General features: G+C 33.5%; 1 protein-coding gene across 1 annotated transcript; it reads left to right on the top strand.

Annotated features, from left to right (window-relative positions):
* Positions 1-1463: 1463 nt before the first annotated feature.
* On the top strand, positions 1464-16545 carry LOC145676161 (uncharacterized). Its single transcript, XM_081747065.1, has 2 exons — positions 1464-2198; positions 12148-16545. The coding sequence occupies exons 1-2, from the start codon at positions 1834-1836 to the stop codon at positions 13412-13414; spliced, it is 1632 nt and encodes a 543-aa protein (XP_081603191.1). The 5' UTR covers positions 1464-1833; the 3' UTR covers positions 13415-16545.
* The last annotated feature ends 6276 nt before the right edge of the window (positions 16546-22821 follow it).

Here is a 22821-nt window from a genome sequence, read left to right on the forward strand (position 1 = left end):
TTATTTCTATGGTTTACAATAAAATTGTCGTTTGCCTTAATTTTTGCCGCACTTATTTCCTTTCTGTACTGTCTTTTAGCTCTGATATATTTTTCTTTTCCCACTGGACAGCCCGATTTAGCCCTATTGTACCAAGCAATGACAACCTTACGCAGCTCTGCTAGTTGCGGAGTGTACCAGTTACTAAAAGTTTGTTGTAATTTCTTTGTAGATAAGTTATAGCGTTTAAATTTTCTTGGACAACATTCGTTTAGGCATCGTGTTAAATTATACATAAAAAATTCACACGCTTCTACTACATTTTTACATCTGAAGAATATTTGCTGCCAGTCAATTTATTTTCATTTATGTCTTAAACTACAGATATTATCTAAACTAAGTACTCGAAAACTCTTGGTCACCATCCTAGTATTATTGTGTTTGACAAAGGGGTATAACACGTATAGGCCATCGTGATCTGACAATGAGCACTGTACTACACCACACGATAAATCATTTCTATAGCCTATACATTTGTAATAATGTTATCTAAACAAGCTTCCTTTCTTGTTGGCTGATCATTTAGAAAATAAAAGTTATATGATCTAAATATATCAGAAAAATTATTCTTGGTAAAAAGTATCAACTAAAACATTGATATTTACATCCCCGAGATATAATATTTTATATTTATCATGCTTACTTAAGTAGTTAGTAAGGTCTTCCCAGCGTGCAAGAAAGACATTGACATCCGTATCTGGTGTTCGATAAATTGATACCACAATTGTTTTCGCGTTAGGAAACAAAATTACAACTACTTCAAATTCCCCCTCATAGCAGAAATTATCTACGTTAATAACAATATAGTCATTGGTGAAGCCATCTCTTACATAAATTGCTACTCCGCCATGGGTAATTCTACTTCTATAATAGCTTGCTGCCATGATATAATTTTTAGGTACGTATAGAAGTATTTCTTCATTTCTAAGCCAGTGCTCATTAACGCAAAGAATAGGGCACGGAAATGAGTCAAGGAAAATTTCGATTTCAATTAATTTGTTTCTTATTGATTGTACGTTAATGTGGAACAGCAAGATATTTTCAAAGTCAGAATTTATAACACCTTTCATATTTGAAAACAGACCAGAGTTACTTTGTGCTAAAATTATATAATTTATGTTTCTAACATTAAGAAGAGTAGTTAAGTTAGATTGTATAATTCGACCAACTTCATTATTATCTATTTGCTCAATTTCTTTTGCTGTGCCATTATATGACTGTAAACAATTTTCTATTGTTTTTCGTGCACCCTTGTATAGCATTATGTTGAGGTTTACCTTGCTCCGTGCTAGCTAGACCTTGCACATTCTAGTAATATACATTTATTACATTGTCACTGTTACCTCTATTGGCTAAGTGCTTGGAAATATTATTGGGACTTGCATTAAAAAACTATTATCATCATACTTTGTAGGAACCTTTCTTATTCTATTTGATTTTCGCTGAGTTGGACTAGGCACACTTACATTACCTGCTTTTTAAAGATTTTCCACAGTACTTTCAGTATCTGCGTGTATTTTTTTGAACGAGGCAGATCCTTTCTAAATTGCCGATATTCCTGTTCAATACAGTGATAATGATAATATGCAAAACTTTTGTGATGCTTACTACAACAATCAATTGCCGAGAAAGCAATCGTGGCTGATGAAGAAGTATAAGAGGAAAAAGAAGAAAATTGGAAATATAAAGTTGCTTTTGTGAACGGACTTGTAAATCATTTCATTAACACTGGCAACATAAAATATAAGGGGAGTATAAGAACAGTGTTAAATTCTTTTTATATTTCAATTCACAATGGCTGGTGAGGCGTCTGTTAAGTTGGAATTGATGTGCAAAGAAGAAATTGCTTATGACTTACCTCATGAAGATCCGCTCGAAGGGAAAGGGTGGACATACGAACTAATGAATGACAACAAAGAGTTAATATTATCTACAACGGAAGGAGAGGTATCAGTGGACAAGGATACAGCTATGTCCTCTTTGGATGTGAGACTAAACGTTGATAGGGTTAAACCAGAATTAGCACTAGAAGAAGATCCTGCATTTCAAAGTAATATAGAAACGCTAAGAAAAATAGTGGTTCAGGAGACTTGCGCGTCGTATTCTAATGACTCCCAACAATTAACAACAAAAAGTTTAAATTCAGTTCTGCCAGAAAGGTAATGTTCAATTTTGCATTACTAATTGGCTCAGATTGATAATATGGTTACATAGTTTCGGAAATTTTGTTGGTTAAAAGAAATACTTCACGAGAAATATTTAGGTATGGGAGATATCATGAACGTAAGTTAGTAGCCTACAATTTGGAAATGACATAGCGCACATAAACTAGCTGTATACTAAATAAAAATAATAATAAAATTGATATTATCCATGCAATTCTCATGTAGTGCATATCTTGATAAAATAATTATTTCTTTATTATTGGTTACACATTTCTCACTAATTGTTGCACGTATTTAAAATATGGGTACTCGACGACATTGTTTTAGTTATATAGAGACTTATGTAAAATAATAAGTAATAAGAATGGTAATTATCCTAAAATTTTACAAATGTAAAATTGTATTATATTCGAACATAAACTATGGACGTTTGTGATTTTATTTAGGATTTAGCTCAAATGGGTATAGCCTGATTTTTCCGGTGGGCTTCGAAAGCCATAAGTAAAATACAAGATAAAGAATATTTTAACCAACAATGGATCTTCATTATTTCTAGAGGTCCATACATCAGTCCATTTCATAGCTGCACTCGTTTTTTCAAGGGAGTCGACTTTTTACATTCCCACGAATCTTTTTTAGAGTATGGACCTGCATTTCTCAATATGGGATCATTTTAGGCGCTTGGTGAACGTACATGATATATGAATTATTGTAAAAACTACGCTAACCAGCATGTGCTAGATGGCCGGTAAAAATAAGATTGCTATGTAGATTAGGACATTACGCAGAATGTGGGTAAACTAGGATAGCGCCAAATTCTATATTTAGGATGACTTGCATGCCTTACGTGTTGAATATGTTCTTGTACGTTCCTAAGTATTTTATAGGTAACATCCTGAAATGCTTTCTTTGCTTGTTCTTTCCAAAGTAACACAATACATTAGGGACGTAACTTCTTAATTATATGGATCCCTTCATTCCCAAACATTTTCATAGTTCCGTGTTATGATTTGCCACACTGAATTTTGATACTTCATTTCGCTTACAGTGGTTACTATCTACCTTAACAATGGCTTATTTTGCACATCGGGCATTACTTCCCACAAAATATGAAAAGAGTTTCACAGTCATCTGTAGGTTAAACCATGAACTGTATACACGAAATTTCAACTACCCTCTACGATAGAACATGTAACTTTATTTTGGCGTTAATGTTGGTGGTCAGCATCAGTTCTAATTACAGGGAGGGTTTGTTGTTGTAGTGGTATGGAACGCAGTCACTGTAAAGACCTCCAAATTTGAAAAGAATTTCCGTCAATGTTAAGTCAGTTTCGTTACATTATACAATGTAACTTGCATTATACAACGTAACTAATAACCGTTTGAACATTTTAATACAAATAAATGAGTTAAACGGCGGTGAAGCCCTACGGAGCGCCATTCTGTGCGTCATTAGTTGACAACACAGGTTGTAAGTCATTCATAAAAAATACAGATTAATGGATAGGTTCCTAAAACCAACGGCGCTGACAACCTCCTACAGTTGAAGCTTGCAGTGTCCCTGACGATTCCAATGAATCGCTTCTACCATAAGACCTTACATACCACCTTGGTTGCATGCCTTCAGCCTTCAAGTCATGACACATCCGTGTTAATTTCCCAACCCTAATTGGGCTGTCAATGATCGCGCCTTGAGAAGGCATTTTAAGAAAATAAATATAATGAAAAGGACGACAAGAAATATACCCTGGGAAGAGACTTAATGCTACAGCCCCGCATTTGAATTCATGAATCGTTTCATCAATCATTACTTCAGGCCCGCTCATACCTACAAAATTGGTAGGTGTACAAATGTAAACTTTTAAAGAGCGCTTTCCAATTCTTATGTGTGGCCTATTATCAATTGCACTTATCTTTATCGAGAATAAAGTCAGATCCGAGAACATTTGTCACAATCGTGAAATACAAGATAACAGTAATTTAAACTTGTTCATTAAACATTAATGTTGTTCAGGGCCTACTCGTACGTAGCAATCTTAATATGTTCTCACAACATAAACCTTAATTTTACCATATACTGCCTAACTGACGTAGGCACTCCGTACTATCGATACATCATAGTATCCGGTGTTTATCGTAGTAAAAGGTAACTTGGAATGGAAAACGGGCTTCCCTTTATCTGTTTCTCGAGACGGGTTTATGATTTCCGGCACAAGAAAACAAGAGTTATTTTGAAAAGTCGAAAAGAGTAACATTTAATTTACTTTCTGTAAATCAAAATCCTAATTATTTTGTATAAATCCAAATCAAAGCTAAATATTATATCAAAATTTAAAATCCGAACATGAATTTTATTACTATTATAGTTTTTTCTTATTATGCCAAACATTAAAAGTTAGAACAAAATTTTGAAATTGTAGTCAATTGCCGAATCTACACATTAGCTGGGACCTACAAGGCGTCGCACTGGTTTCATCACTTTAATTTTTTAACGAAAGTAGTGATGTCCCTAGGGATGAATTATATTTTAACTTTCAACTCTTCTTAACTTATAATATCGCTTTCTCTGAAGTCAATTAACTTCATTTATCATTAGTCACAATGAATGCACATTGACTTTTCATAGTAGACTACATATATATATCGAACGACGAACAAATCAACGAAAACTTTATCAAATTCAAGGTTATTGTCAATTACTTTCAATATTATATTAAATTTTGTTTAATTTACAGTACTTTGACAGCGACTTAATCTTACATTACAAATTTCGCATATTTTTCCATTATACAATCACAACATGAGATGAAAAAATTCACAATCTGAAGAGCACATTTTTTAATTACCTAAAATTTTAACTTCATGATTAGTTGTAGTTATTACTAGTACTTCTCTAATTATGTTCGTAATTATCTCTATATGCCTAACATGTCTCTAAATGCTTGATTGTATGGGGACAGCTAAATGTTTTTATAAACATAACATAAACATAGAATGAATAAAAACCCAAACAAGAATTGATGAAAAAAATTCGATACTGAAAGTCCGTATCCAAAACGGGATAGCCATACTTCTCAAAAGTGGTGTGGTATTATTACAATTTCAAAGTCCGAAATCGCGTTCTAAATCAATTACATGTTTAAAATTTTCAATGCTGTACTTCCTCTCCTTTCAACATTCATCTTTCATCTCCAAAAGCTGTAAGGAAACCATAAAAAATGACATCTAAGTGAACGTATCTGATTGTAGAGCGATATTGATGGTTCCACGGAGTGATGCGTCAGTGTTGGTGGGTACACACTTCGATTCTGAAAAGTAAGCTTAGAAATTCGGAGGAATAATCAAATATATAAGCAATAATCCTTTTTTCATTCTCTAAAAGTTTAAAAGGTCAAATTCGGTATTTCTGATTTTTCATCTCTTCCGGGGTTTAGTCCGAGTTCGGGTGAAGTTCACTTTTTTTTGCGCACTGATTTTAATTTTCCATCTGTGCGGGTTACGCTTGTAAGCTGTAATTTAGTACGTTTGTGTGTACTTTTCCAGTTAGTTTTTCTTTTTAATTTGCGGAACTTTTGTCCTTTATACAAGGCATTTACAAAATTTCCACGTAATGGCTCACCTTCCTTTACGACGATTGGATTTACGCTGCATTGCGATACCTGTCATAAATTTCTTTTTATGTTTGCACTTAGTATTACTATATTTGCCATGTAGTTTACTATACAATGTTCGTACGTGCTTTCGCTTAAACTTTTTAGTACTCTTCGGAGTCGATGTGTGCTTCTTCCGCATGTTTGACTCGATATAACCTCGCCTAAAGCTCGACTTTAATTTGCATGTAGTTCGTCTTTGAGCGAGTTTATTTCGTTGCGAATTACGCTTACCAAAGCATTTTCCTTTTATTCTCAACTTATTTTTTACTGCACGCTTAGTGTATGGTTGTGCGCGCTGAGAATACGCTGTACGTAGAGATCGCAGAACCTTGTTATCATCACGAGCTATCAACTGTTCTACGTTTTGAGTAGCCCTACACTTAAATTTTCGCTCTTTACAATTTCGCAATAGTGAAGTACTAGTTTGAAAATTCAAATATTTTGGCAACTGAAAATTAATAAATGTTGCATCTGATGACTGATATGATCACGTCTGCTCATTTTAATTCTGCTGATTATGCTCCTAGAAATCGAGTTTACGTTAATAATGCATTACCAAAACTCAATTGGCTATCTTATTTTTCTTCTTAAACTTGGTGTTACATTTCGGTTCTATAACGGAAATATACTTTCGACTGCGTGTGCTTTATTGGAAGTGTTACTTTTACGCTTGTTTACGGTAAATATTTCCGTGCGATATATTATGTACGAGACGTTCATTACGTAAAACTTAATTCGCTTGGCAGGGATACACTCTAAACTGTGAATTTGAAGTCGTTTCCTTCTACAATACTCAAAGCTGATGAAGGCGGAATGGATTTGCAGCTCTAAAATGCAATTCACGTTTGACATACACGGTTACCAAGACAAATTAGAATTTGTTAAGTCGCGCTAAACCATTTGCCTGCGACACAAAACCTTCAACACTGTAACTTTGTTATCACACAAAATCATCAATTGAACTCTCAAGCATTCCCTGGCTTCTTCGAGAGGGCAGATACGCGTAACCTCAACGCTACTGCTTATCATGTGTGAAACATCGATATCTCCTGCCGGCAAAACAATTACATTAAAAACAATTGTCCACAGGTACACGTAACGATTCTTCCTTTTTTGCTATCTCTATACTGCATATTTCCTTTTCCTGACTGTAACCGACTTTCTGGTTTATTTGGCACGTATCTTTCACAGCGTGGGCCGGCTCGAATTCAAGAGTATTTTCGGTTTCTTTTTCCCCTTGCATTTTCTTGTACTATTGTATTTTGTTGGCTTGCCTACACTCAAGCTGTGCCGTTTGCATGTATTCATAGAACGCAGTGAGACTTTTCTTTCATTCCGCTACACTATTTTAAAATTCAGCAGTTACTGAATCAACATGATTGGCCGCGTTAACTAATTCAGTGTGTATCTCAGTTAAGGAGTTATTGGCTACTTTGATATTATTACGTAAACTGTCTGCTTTGGAATTCAATTCGCTCTTTCCTACGCTCCCAAATCACTTCTGTTACAGACTGTTAGATTTCACTTACTGATGAATCTATTTTTTTGTCCTAGACGTACAATATTGTTCTAAAACACTAGCCTCCATATTGATATGAATTACGAGCAACTAATTCAAAGTACGCAAATATAAATGTCTGAGTTTAATACGAAAGTAAGAAACATGCACTTAAAACATGAAACACTAAGAATTTTGATATTACGACCATTAACAACCAATCCTTCTTTTCACAACTCATGTTTCACTTTCTGAAGTGCTTCAATATAAAATTAACACAGATATAAACTAGTACCATATACAAAACATTTTCTATAACTATTCTATCAGGCTTTATTCCATTTTGAACTAGTACACAATAACACACTGAGTAAGGCTATGTGATAATAGGTAAAAAAGAGTATCACGTGACAGTTTCAACACAATAACAGTGTCCTCATCAGACTTCTGCTCTTTCTGGCTGCTGGGAGTTGGTCATCAATTATATATACTGTCCGGAGATCAATTTTAAATAGATTCCTCCCCTTCGTTAAAAAGTAACACCTGTGTGGCTTTAACTTTCACGTTTTAACTGCACACGTGTCCAATTAAGAGTTCACTTCTTTTCTCCTGGATGCGTTCTGTCCTGTAATTATCCTTATTTTCCTTGTTATTTTGTTTCTCTTTTTTTCTTCTTCCTTTTCATTTCTCCTTCGTTTGCAGAATCCTCTCCCACTCCTTATTTATCGATAATCCTGCATTCAGCTCATCACCTTGCCTCCTGCCTTCATAATCTCCATGGCTTCCTTCCATTTTCTCACCAAAGTTCTGTTCTCTATCTTTATAACCTCTGCTCCTTCCCAACTTATTCTGTGGTTTGTATCTTTCTGATGCTTGTATATCACATTGTTTTCCATTTTCAATCTTACTTCATCCCGGTGCTGTTTAATATATTTTTTGCATTTTTTGTTTTTCCTATGTAAATTTTGTTACACTCCGCGCTTCCTGCTCTATATATTACTCCTCTGTATCTTTGTTGGCTATTGCTTTTCTTTTTTCTCTTCTGACTAGTTCAATTATTCTGCTTCCTCCTTTCCTGTACGTCCTAATTCCTGCTTTTCGAAACATTCTCTATATGTTCTCTCTTTGTTTGCACAGTTATTGTGTTGAAACTGTCACGTGATACTGTTTTCTTTTTACATATTATCACATAGCCTTGCTGAGTGTGTTATTGTGTATTAGTATTAAAACATTTACTCTTATTCATAAATGCACATGAAGGTGCATAGTGTAAAACCTTATGTATGTGTGTATGCTCAATCAGCTGTTTGCTATCCACTCACATCTACATAGCATTAAAAATCAACAAGAACATTTTTTATGAGCTACATTAATCTCTCTGTCGCTCTCAAAGTCAAAACCTATTAACCTAACTTACATGAAAAATCTACATTACTTACTTCTTGTTTTTATCTATCCCTGTGCTTTATTTTTAATTAATTGTGTTCGCGCAGGAGCTGATGGAAATTGACTGTGGACACTAGGCTAATCAAATTCAAAACTCAACACGTGATCTGTGTAACTAATGGTATTGTAAAAACAGTTGTAGGCAGATTACTATAATTTAATCCGGAAAACGTTCGCCATGTGGTTGAAATCGTGTTTTTTGGTAGATGTTAGATTATTGTAAATATAATCGCAAACTTCATATTGATTTTCGTCTTTTTCCCAAGATTTGTCACTTGTTTATTGCGTTTATCCCAGCTTTGCTACGGCAGTAGGACGTAATATTGAGGTCTCCCGTATGAGGACACATTGTATTAAAGCCTGTAGAATCGCCTGTAGCGTAAGCCATAAGTTACAAAATAGTAGGGATTTGAGAGAAGTGTCAGGACCAACAGCACATACCCTCTCGATACGTTCCTACAACTAGCTACATGTTATAACGGACAGTTCCCCTACAACTAGCTAAATGTTATAAAGGAAAGTTAAATGTTATAACGGAAAGTTTCGAGGTAATTTTCGTGTAGAAAGTAGGGATTCTGAACTCACAAGAGCCGTAATTACAGTTGTTTTTAAGTAATGGTTATGCTGGCTAAGCTACAGAAGATGTCGAAGGGGTTTCGGGAAAGGGGTTCCGTACCATCATGAGACACCTCTACAGCTACTCAAATTTAAACGAAAGATTTCCGCTAATATTTCGTGTAAAATATATTCTACTGTACGTTTTCAGGAAAAAAAAACTGTAAACAAAAAGAACTGAATATAATTGAAAACTAAAGCTTGTAATAAACTAACTTGTGAAGTTTGCAGATGTAATTAAAAAAGCTTTGCTACAAATATATATATAAACAGACCATAATTCAGTGAGCTCTGAAATCTTATCAAAATGATGTATAAGATTCAGTCTACTGAGCAATTGTTGCTTAAGGAGTGGCATACACTATTTCTAGAATCGAGATAAGATCAGAATTGTTTACAATAGTTTTGGTCTCGTCTTGATTCTCATCTCCAAAGCATGACTATAGTGTGAGTTAACCTTGTCCCGTCTCGAATTAAAATGTTTCATCCCGATTTTGTTTGGTTTGTTTTAGAATCGAGATGAGAAATTCGTCTTTTCATGGGCAACATTACACAAAACCGAAATATTTTTTTTGCCTAATATCACGTTTCTCTAATGGTACGACCTGAGCGATAATAAGTTTTTAATTTTTAAATATTCTTCGAGATAATTGTTATTATTATTAGTATTACTCCTGAAAATTTGATAGTTCAAGTGCTGAAACAAACGAGTATTCAAATATTTGAATGTAATGAAGCGTGTGTTATCGCCGATCTATTTCCATCAAAATTCCTAATGTAAAAAATAGATGCTTAATTAGTGATGGGTAAATTCCCGGGAAGATATTTTTTGGGAATATTCCCTGGGAATATTCCCGGGAAGATTCCCAAAATGGGAATTTATCCGGGAATTTATGCACAATCAGAAAGAAAATTGCATTCTATTACTATATTATGATTTCAAAGTTGAATTAATTTTTATATCACAGCATATTATTACTGTTGTTCACAGAGGATTCTTTAAAATATATATTCTGAACGGTACCGTGCTACTTTATTAACACTTTAATATATTTAGAAAGTACGCATAAATGTATGTTTATATACAACATATTTTATCAATTAAATATGTGTGAAAAATTATATAGTAACAGTTTAAATTTAAATGTAAGCGGATTTGCTCAACTTGACTCTATTACTGATATTATGAACACATTAAATTTATAAATGTTATAAACCAATTAGATTGAATTAATGTTAGAAGATACATGTATCACCAATTTATCAACAATTGCGCATATATATTTATGTTGACAAAATTTGCATGATACTCACTTATCTTTATATTTTAGCACGTAACATTGTCATACACGACCTTTCATTCTACCTATTTCTAGAAATTCCATACGTTAATTCATATGTAAAAGAAGTCCGAGTACCTCTTCAGAAATTCGAGTCAGAGAGAGGAGACAGACCGACGTCTAGCATTGGGGGCCAGCTTCTGTACCTACTTTTCTTGCGATATTCTATTCAGATGCGGTTATTTTATGGTTTCATACGTTAAATTACGTTACCAACTTTAAATTCAGTCAGCATTGCAGAGCGAGCGTTAGCGAATGAAGGCGGGTTAGAGCCCCGCATGGCACGTTGTTTTCTATCTTCGTTACCAACAATTCACTTTCTTTTCTCACATAAACCACTTCCACTGACCTTTCCGTTTTGTATAAATCCCCTACTGCCCTAAAAAACAAGGTGTTCGATACTTTTTTGACTACTTGAGCATCACTATCTACTCATTTCTTCCGTAAATCATCCTACTTTTTGCTAGTTTTGGCCCCCCAATACTAAACATTTACTTTATTTTCAGTGCAAATGGAAATGGAACTTAAAAATTATATTATTAGTTATATAATGTACCGTCAAATAATTTAAATTTTTTAAGCTTCAAATTCTTTAAAACCTAGAAGTAAATCCATAATATATTAAAATAAAGTTATTAGTCATATGGTTCTTATAATATGGAAGATAAAGCAAATAAATGGAAATAAATTCCTTCCCGGGAATTTATAGGCCAGGGAAAAAAACCGGGAATATTCCCATTTTTAAATTCCTTCCCACCGGGAATATTCCCACTGCCCATCACTATGCTTAATGTGTCTTCGATCGAAGAACCTCGAGATTACTGTTCAAGCGCCTAGACCACTAAACCACGATTACTACGCTGTAAATGATTCGTATTTTTCTTGTTACTTTAAGCTCCTCTGCCTCAGCTTGGAAAGTTTTATGTAATTTTTTAATTCGTTTCAAAAGCCTTTCATGTTCCTCTTATGATGATATAAGTGAATGATCTTCGGTACAGCTTCTGTTGATACGTTGAGTTGTTCTTAAACCTTTGGAACGCAAGTTTGTTTTTTCTCCACATGAAACTATAGATAAGACAAGTTTAATTCTCATACTGTGCATTTGTTTCAAGGCAGCCGACAATACCTGGTCATAGACTTATGACCGCCACGATATAAATGATAGTTCAATTTGATATAGTGAAACAAACTACAGCCACTAATCTTGAGACAATGGTGACACGGATACTTCTCTGTGGTACTTTATTTCATATTTCTAAAATATTTAATATAATATAACATTTTAAGCGTAACTTTATCATGTAATATAAAATCACTTTATCATAGCATTTTTTGTTGCTACTTAATCATTATCTCCATTCACATTTCCTTGTTTGTTGAATTTGTTACAGGCGCGATAAGATATTAGCTTTCCACGGAGAAGGGATTACGTTTATTACATTAAATGAAGCCATTTCTCATTCATATGAGGAATCTGATACTTCGACGCAGTCTGGCAATGGATTTCATCGATCACGTTTCACAAAAAATATGGTGACACAGGGAAGTAAAAAAAGTCATACGTACCAAAAGAGTGATAAACGCTTTAGTCAAAGTTCAACTATGACAAGTGGTATGTTAGTTCATAAAGGTGAAAAGTCTTACATATGCGGAGTATGTGGAAAGGAATTTAGATTAAATACAAGTTTGGCTATGCACATGTTAATTCATACAGGAAGAAAACTACACACATGCCAAGATTGTGGTTATACATTTAATCGAAGTTCATCTTCGATTACACACATGTTAACCCACACAGGAGAAAAAAATCACACATGCCAAGAATGTGGTAAGGCATTCAATCGACCTTCAAAATTGCCTAGACACATGTCAATCAAAACAGGAGAAAAAACTCACACGTGCCAAGAGTGTGGTAAGGCATTTAATCGAAGTTCAATTTTGGCTACACACACGTTAATCCACACAGGGGAAAAGCCTCACACGTGCCATGAGTGTGGTAAGGCATTTAATCAAAAGTCAAGTTTGGCTATACACATGTTAATCCACACAGGAGAAAAACCTCACAAGTGCGCAGGGTGTGGCAAGGCATTTAATAAACGTTCAAGTTTGGCTAGCCATATGTTAATCCACACAGGAGAAAAAGATTACACATGTCAGGAGTGTGGTAAGGCATTTAGTCGACGTTCGTATTTGGCTACACACATGTTAATCCACACAGGAGAGAAGCCTTACACATGCGAAGAGTGTGGTAAGTCATTTAATCAACGTTCAAGTTTGGCTACACACATGTTAATCCACACAGGAGAAAAACTTTACACATGCCAAGTGTGTGGTAAGGCATTTAACCGACGTTCAAGTTTGGCTAAACACACGTTATTTCACACAGGAGAAAAACCTCTAAAGTGCGCAGAGTGTGGTAAGGTATTTAGTCAACGTTCAAGTCTGGTTACCCACATGTTAATCCACACAGGAATAAAAGATTTCATATGTCAAGAGTGTGGTAAAGCATTTAACCGACGTTCAAGTTTGGCTACACACATGTTAATCCACGCAGGAGAGAAACCTCACACCTGCCAAGAGTGTGGTAAAGGATTTAGACTACGTTCAAGTTTGGCTACACATATATTAATCCACACAGGAGAAAAGGATTACACATAGCAAGAGTGTCCTGAGGCATTTAATCAATGTTCAAAGTTACTACACATATTAATCCACACACGAGAAAAATTTACACGTGCGAAGAGGGTGGTGAAGGATTTAGACTACACTTAAGTTTGGTTACATATATGCTAATCCACACAAGTGAAAATGATTATACATGCTGAGAGTATGGTAGGCATTCAATCGACGTCCAAGTTTAGCTACACACATGTTAATTAACACAGGAGCAAAATATCACACTTGCTAAGAGTGTGGTGACGGATTTTATATCGTTCAAGTTTGGTTGCAAATATTCATTCCATAGAGAAGATGCTTCCGTTTGCTAGGAGTGTGGTAACGTTTAATCGAAGTTCAACTCTGTCTGCACACATGTAATACTCAAGTGAAAAAGCTCACATATGCAAGCAGTCTCGTAGACATTTAATCAGCGTTCAAATTCAGATATTGTATACTATTTGTATAAATTAAAAATTGATGTCGACATGCGATATCTACGTAGGGTTGTTTGAATCCACGAGGTTCTTTAACAAGGTCCGATCTTTCAGTAAAACCTACTTGCAAAGCTAATGTAGGGGACGATGTAACTGAGTCTATACGTTCATCCCATTCAACGTGTACGATATTTGAAAAACTAAATCATAAAACTTGATATTGCGTTTAATTCTTCTAGTAAATGATAAATGAATGGATAATACCCAAAAATAATTTTACTTTTCATAGGATTTGCATTTTTAAATTTGTACCATATAGCATTTTCACCTTCGGTAACAACATAACCTGGTAATGGAATATGTACTTCACTTAATCCTACATGCCAATCAAATTCTGATAAACGAATATTATTTTTAATTGATTAATAAAATGTGTTGGATTATTTGTAGGATACACATCTGCACAATTTTTTTTTTACTAATGTAATGTAAAAACTATCATCAATACTTTCAGAAATCATTTTCATTTAAAGTGAACTGTCAGGTTTGTAATTCCAAAACGAAATGGTAATTTTAACACGTGTTCAGCTTTTAAGATTACTTCTATGGTATCAAAATATTTCTTTTCAACTTTAACATAATGCGGTGTGCGAAATACAAAAGTTTCTACATGGCCATGTTGTACATTATATATACTAAGTTTTAGAACTAACGGTCCTATATTTTGTTGTTGTTTCACAATATCAAAACATACATTAATTGTATTGGGAATATTATAATCTGAATCACATAGAAATTATTACGTGTTAATATTAAATCAACATTTCTAATTTTGTGTATACAACGTTTTAAATATCAAGTGTATTTTCACTAATAAATTCAAAAATATGTTTAATCCTGGTGTAAACCAATCATACATTAATCTAATATAAAGGAATGTTTAAGAACAATTTGATTTTATATTTTGTAAATAATGTAACATAGAAACTTTTTCAGGAATCAACTGTATAATGCATTCAATCGATTAATAATATTGTAGTTTTACTTGAACATGATGACGTTCAACTTTCTCATCCATAACAGTATTATTATAATTTCTTCATTTTCACCATTATAAAAACTCCACAGAATATTAATTTTTGTTATGCGACACCCTTTTTCCCATCACTGAAATCAATAGGTTGTTTTGTTGTAATATTACTATCAAAAATTTTGATACATGCATTTGAAAGAAGAGTAACGTAAAAGTCGTGTGTAAAGTTCAAATTCATTTTCAGATTGAACAAAATCTGATCTAATCCAAGAATTGATACTTAATGGATATCCCAACTACTTTACATACATCCACCCATTTTTCCGTTTCAATACTTTTTCAATTAGATATGTTTTCTTTGAATTTATAATTACCTTTTGTAATTCTTGTGCAAAAGATATTTGTTTAATTTCTTCAATATTCCAATCTTTTAATTTAATAGTGACAGGATCCGATTTAATCCATTTATCAGCAATAAATATTTCTTGTGACCATTTAGGTAAATATCTTTTTTCTAATATATGTTTATACTTATTAACATGAACATATTCACCCGGACTAAAGTTCCGAGCTATATTGCTTTCACTCATTTTCTTTTCGTATAATGTTTCCACACTTGATTCGCATTAGAATCATTTACTTGAGCAGGTGCCAATTTAATATTTTAATAATATGATTGATTATAATTATTTAATTATACATTAATATAACGATAAAAATTCTTTGCGGTAAAATAACGATAAATTTTTCTTTTAATGTACATATAAACCGTTTTGCTAAAGCACATTTAATTTCTGAATGAACACTATATTGATTAATTTCATATTCTTTAAGCAGTTGTTTTACATGACAATTAAAATATTCACCGCCTAAATCTGTTTGTACGTTACACACGGACAATTTAAAATTTTATTTTTTTTGTTATTGCTTTCACCATTTCAAAACCTTCCTTTGTTTGTAACGGAACAGAATATTCATAACGTGAAAAAAGATCAATACAACACAATATATATTTAAAATTATTATTATACTTCGCAACATTTTAAATATCTGCTAAATCCATTTGTAGTGTTTAATTTGGTGCACTAACATAATACTTTCAAAAAATTCACAAGCTGATGCATCTAATGTATAAACATCTTGAGAAGCTAACCATTTCTTAGTTTTTTTAGATAATATTCTTTTACCTTGTTGTGTTTGTATACTTGTTAAAGAATCAGGAATTGAATTATCATAATATATTTGGTCTAGGAATTAATTCGTGCGGGTGGACAAGAGATGGCGCAACGAACGGAGCGTCCCACAGTTCCGTGTATCCACACATGTGTTGCAAACCCCTGTCATCGCGTATCGTTCGTAGTATAGGGCAGTGGTGTAATCGTTATTTACGTCGTGCTTCGGAACAACTTTCATTTCTCATATATCCCCTTTTCTTAATTATGATTCCCAGTTACGCCATGACGTAAACGATTATTTTCCCATGCCTACAATTTCACTTACGATGACTGGGAACATGGTAAATGAAAATGCAAGCAACATAAGGATTATTGTTAAGCTACACGTATAAAGAAAATTAAATATTAAACATGTAACAAATGATAAAGTCACTTTTCGATAAAAGAAATATAATGTTACTATGAGAGCACAAAGATTACATGCTTTTATATTTCCAATATATTCACCCTTAACAATTTAATACTATTGATGCGATAGTGGCGTGGCTTTGATTATAGACGACAAGGTGGCATGAAATAATGAACTCACGTGTTTCTTCGGCTAGCCTGTTGATGCTGCGTCTTTGATGTCCTGCACTACTCCTGAAGCTGAAGTTTTAGGATTGAGTCCCACTCGTGTCTTCTCCACTAATTATTCCGAATGACGCTGTGTGTTTGTTGTCAACTTTATGACCTCAATCAAGTCGTATTTTAAAGCTCCGCTTACGTTCACAATAATAAAGGATTTCACTTGACTAATAATATAACAAACGTTTAATTTTTAACACTGATGTATGAATTATTAAACTGATAGTTCAGGCTTCTTTGTCGCAAACAAGCTACAACTCGAAACGAACGGGCTACATTCTAAGCAGCAGGGTACGCTGCTCTTTGGAGGAGGGCGCACTACGACGCAAAAACTGAGAGTAAGAAGGCTCCCTCAAACTGTCCACTGCAGACTGAGAGCTTTGTCCAGTTCGCTATCATATACATGTTTTCGGGTGTGGAGCTCTACGATGATGACGCATGATAACAAGTTCACACTCTTTGGCTGAAGAAGTGCGGCCATTTTAAATAATCAAATCAGCGTTGAGCACTGAAGAGAAGTAAAATGTTTTGCGACTTTCCCGATTTTCCGGAGTTAGAGAACGTTCACAAAGAGAGTCGTTGTTTCTGCGTCGTATGTCCATATATGGTTACGAAATCTACCGGAAGTCTACTAACACAGATGAAAAGGCATTCCAAAGCAGTGACAAAGAGTTTCTGGAACATTTGGATTTATACGAGGGTTGGTTAATAAAGTTCAGAATAAATCTATTTTCTCAATCTTTCTTTTAAATTGCAAAAAAAAAAAAATGAGCTGTAGGACGGTGACATCCTATTGGGGCCCGAGCAGTGTCCGAGCAAATTGCTTCAATTTGTGAAGAGAACCCTGGCCGTTGAGGGGTTAATAGTCCATACTGGAATATCACTTGAGGGTCAGTGTATTTTGGAACGTCCTGTACATGAATCAACTGTCACTGGAAATTCTCCATAAAGACTCAGTATATCGGTACTATACTGTATATAATTCACTCCACTAGTGTACGGAAGTGTTATTAGGAGATCACTATATTATGGGACACACTGTATTTAAATTGAAAATCTTTGGGGACTCACTATGAAAATTCGACACATTGGGACTGCACTGTATCTATCGCACTTCACTTATTAACTGTGAGGTTGTTCACCCTGTATAACGACAAGCCACCTTTGCTAAAGCCACCTATTATGTTCTTTAAAGCCACCTTTTATTTATATAAAGCCACTTTTGAGTCCGAATTAAGCCACTTTTAAATTCTGATTAAGCCACCTTTTGTTTAAACAAAGCCACCTTTATGCCACCATTAATACATTGTTCATTTTTAATTTATTTATATTTTTAGTTTATAGTTCCTGTTATTTGTTTATTCATTTTTTTTTCAACATTGGTTTCTCACCATAATTCAATGTACTTTAGTTTACCTTTCAATTATTTTTCATTGTCTTTCACGAAACACATAATATATTCAAATATATTAAGCCAAATAGTTATACAAATAAACATCAATACAGAAAATACTTAACTACTAAACAATAGTAAAATGTGTATACCGATTTCGAAAGTGTAGCCTCACAACGTAACGAACGGTAATATCGAAATTGCTAATATGTAGTTTGTGTAGTGTAATGTGTGTATATGCACCTTCTTACAACAAAATTGATACTTAGATTTTCTAAAATAACATCAAAATAACTATATTAACTAATATATATATTCATAAATGCAAAATATTAATAATCCAAAGGAGTTTTCAAAGCAAAAATTCGTAAAATAGTCATAAAGTAAATTACATACTAATTATTCGGAATACTATATTTCAACTTATTAAACATCAAAATACTAAAGGAATCTAAATCAAATATACTATCAAGTTTCAATAATCGTATTACTCAAACAACAAACAAGAGATTCATCAAATTGTTTCAAATAAATTTTGATTCACATGTCAACTCACTTTTTTTTTTTTTTAAATCAGCTTTACTCACAGCAAATGTAAACTTTTATTTTACTTATTTATTTATTGCAATAAGTATGCGAGCATCAACACTAGTGCACGAAACTTGTATAACATTGGCGAACATACGACCTTTGGCTGATACAATCATTTCTGAATCTCATTTTCAACAAGCATCTTATTGGCAAAGGCAAACTACAACTCCATTTTACGGGCATTAATCACAAACGCATATCAGATAACAAGAGGGATATACAATCCACCTCTAAACACATTAAACACTTTCCCTACTCATCTAGGAGCAATCTAGGTATTCAGGAAATAATAAGGAGTATCCATCTCCGAACGTGAGTCGCCCTTTAATGGCCTTTGACATCACGTCAAAAATACGCGTACATAATAGCAATAAATTCATACAAGGATGCCGCTCTATACAGCCTTTGGCATCTCAAAAATAGCCCTAACTTATTTGTAATGCTCAATTGCCATTCGATTGAAAAACGTATACAGCTCAAAGTACTTTGCACACAATCATTTTGTTCGCTCGATGATCATTATTAACATCAACGTGACTAACAGATTTAAACTTAATTGCCTCAACATACTATAAGCAATGGAATCTATCAATTACTATTAAATTGTACAATGAACCAATTTCTTTCCATTATTTATTTATTTATTCAAATTTTTCAACTCTGGAAATTCTCAAATTCAACCTAAATTTTCGTTATACTTGCGTGAGTTTATTGACAAGTGCTAATTCAAAACGATATTCTCTCCTTTTAAACTTTCGAACACAAAAAATAATCGGATAAACAACAAAATACTTCGTTAATCACAATCGTTCTGTTCAAATGAACCATGTAGCGAAAGTTCCAACTAATACTTTTCTCGTATTGACATGAATAAAACTCTAATAAAGTGAATTAAATTAAATTTTTCCACCTGTATGAATTATTTAAGACAAACAAAATATAATTAGGTATTCTCTCCTTTATGTGAGTCGTTGAGCAATAGATAAACTCGTAAAAACTACAAAAGTAAACTTTTTTTTTTTTTTAATATGTTTTCCACATTAAAACTACTTCTTCATTTCTAAATATCTATTTTCCAGAGTGATGATTGATATATATATTTTTCAAAAGGATAATTAAGATATACGAACATAATATGCAAACGTAGTACGATATATGAACAAAATCCAAATTCTAATTGTATTTTCTCACTAAATATGTAAAATATATTCATAAAACTGGTAAAGTTCAAAATTAGACAAAGTTTTCCTATATATTAACATACGTATTGTATCATGATATGCACAATAGTTAAACTATCAATCTATATGTTTGCATTACATAACATAACTAGTAAACTTTAAGACATTTTAATATATATACATAAGTTAAACGGCGGTTAGGCCTTACATAGTGCCATCCTGAGTGTCATTTGTTGACACCTCAGGTCGTAAGTCGTTAATTAAACAAAAATATAGGTTAATGAATTGGTCTCGAAGACCAAAAGGCACCGACTTACTATTTCCCATAACTGGAGTGTGCGGGATCGTTGAGCTCCCCGACGATTTGGATAAATCGCTCCTGCACGAAATCCTTTGTCCCTCCCAGCTAGATGCTTTACGCATCGTAGCTATGTCATAACCGGGTAAAATTTTCCAACCCCAATTGGGCTGCCAGTATCTAGACCTACAGAAGGTATTGAGAAGAAAAAATATGAAAAGGACAAGAAGAATACCCTGGGGAGGGGAAGTTCGATACTACAGCCCTGCATCTCAATATCATTAACCATTCAATAACTATTAGTTATTTTAGGCCCGCTCCTACCCACAAAATTAGTAGGTTTACAATTGCATTCCTTTAAAGAGCGCTAGCCAAAAAATGTGCCGGCCTCCTGGCAAAAATGCACTTATCAACATCAGTAATATCGTCACATCCGAGAATAAGTCATAGCCGAGATTAAAGTCACAATCGAGAATACTAGCTTACACACTTGAGATTATGATTATCTATAATCCAAGATGACAATTTTCCAGCAGATTGACAGAAATATGAGTGCGTAAGGGAACGCTAATCGGCATCCAGCACAAACATGTCATGCTTATCTTTCTTTCATATGAACAATGAAAAATAAATAACAGAGTTGTAATGACCTTAACGAAACAAGACAACAAGGTCAATACTACAAGTCCGACCATGATAATCAGTGGGTTGAAAATTATACAATGTTCACTTGAGAACCGACAGACTTTTTTCATACAAGAGAAGTTAAAAGAACTGAAATTGGAAAATTTTCACATCCTGAATTAATCGTTACATCCGACAAATATCATTCTTGATTTATTACTCGTATGTTCTATTTCCATAATGGATTTATTTCAAACTTAAAACAATATTTATCAAGCCTCTTTTTTTTTTTTTTTTTTTTTTAACTCACCAACATCAATGAATTCAAGGCTGATGATAGTTGTGATTATCTGGTTTCCATAATATTTTGCAACCAATTGATATTATACATATTTCCCATTTTTTATGAGCCAATTTTATTATAAATAATTGTTACCTAATTAAAACAAGCACTTTATATATCGATACCAAATTATTTCGATGATCATTGGTAGTTCAGTTTTCGAGAAATATTATTATAACTATACGTAATATTTCTCGAAAAGCGCACTACAAGAAGGAAAGAAGAGGAAAATTATTTGCCAAAACCCAAATAAACGCAATTTATGATCTCTTTTCGTCAATTAAAAATGAATATCTAATAAAATGTGAAATTTTAAGCGTCAAATTAAATATCTTGTTATTAAATAAATAGATTTAGAATGTCACAAGCCGAAATAGAATTTAGAAGTGTGTGTGTCTAAAGGCCAAATTCACACACTAGCTGAGGCCCAATCGGACGCTACACCGATTTCGTCACTGTAATTTAGAAAGAAAGTAGTGACGCCTCTAAGGGTTGAATTATAATTTTCAACCTTTTACCTCTTCTTAACTTGTAGAACAATTTTTGTGATTAAATTCAATTAAATTCAAATTTCATTAATGTCGTAACAAATGCCCACTGACTTTACATAACGAACATTATGCGTGAATAAATTTGTAAACGGATTTCTTATATTCAACATTATTTCCAATTACTTACAAAACCATACTATTTTCAGTATTCCGACGCCGAACCAGTCTTATATTACAAAACTCATTATACTTTTGCACATACTTCATGACAAAGTCAGATGAAAAAATTCGTTAACTGAAGAACAAACATTTTTTTTTAAATCCAAAGTTTCATAATTAATTGTAGTATTGATCAGTATTTTTCTAATTAAGTTTTCAAATATCTCCAATTGCCTAATATTTCTCTAAATGCCTAATAGTATGGGGATAGCTAGATGTTATATAATCATATAAGGTGAATGAATAAAACTCAAAGAAAATAAAATAGTAAAATTTTATTAATGACATTTGGTTCCCAAAACTAGAGGCACCTGAAAAGAAATAAGACATACAAAACATAGACATCCTAACAAAAGTTCGATACAGAAGTTCCGTATTTGAAACGGGATAATCAAAGTTTTCAAAAGTGGTGGGGCCTTGTTAAAATTTTTAAAGTCCGAGATCGCGATCTAAATTGATTACCTATTTAAAATTTCCAATACTGTCCTTCCTCTGCTTTTCCCGTTCATCTTTCACCTCCAAAAACTGTAAAGAAACAATAAAACATGGTATTTGAATGAACGTACCTGATTATGAATGGATACTGGTGGTTCCTCTGGCTGGGCGCGTCGGTGACCGTGTGCACACACTTGAAACTGAAAAACAAATTCCTAACTTTCGAAATTCGGTGGGGAATAATTGAAATAAAAGAGTAATAATCTTTACTTTCATTCTCTATAAAAGCCTAAAAGTCTTATTCGGTGTTTATTTTCTCGTCTTTTCCGGGATTCAGTCCAAATTCGGGCAAAGTTCGCGCTTGGGTTACGCTACAACTTTAATCTTCCACCTATGTCTGTTACACTTGTACGCCTGCAATTTCATACGCTTACGAGTACTCTTCCAATTACTTTTTATAACTTGAGGGGCTTTTCTCCTCTTTGCAATGCATCTACTGAACTTCCATATAGTAACGCGTTTTCGTTTACGGCTCTTAAATTTAGGATCATGCACAACTTTCC

The sequence above is a fragment of the Thermobia domestica genome, chromosome 18 (assembly GCF_964235325.1).
Source record: "Thermobia domestica chromosome 18, izTheDome1.hap1.1, whole genome shotgun sequence".
Classification (NCBI taxonomy): Eukaryota; Metazoa; Arthropoda; class Insecta; order Zygentoma; family Lepismatidae; genus Thermobia; species Thermobia domestica.

Coding starts and splice junctions, on each gene's coding strand:
- LOC145676161 (XM_081747065.1), top strand. CDS start 1,834: ATGGCTGGTGAGGCGTCTGTTAAGTTGGAATTGATGTGCAAAGAAGAA. Junction 2,199..12,147: donor AATTCAGTTCTGCCAGAAAG/GTAATGTTCAAT, acceptor AATTTGTTACAG/GCGCGATAAGATATTAGCTT.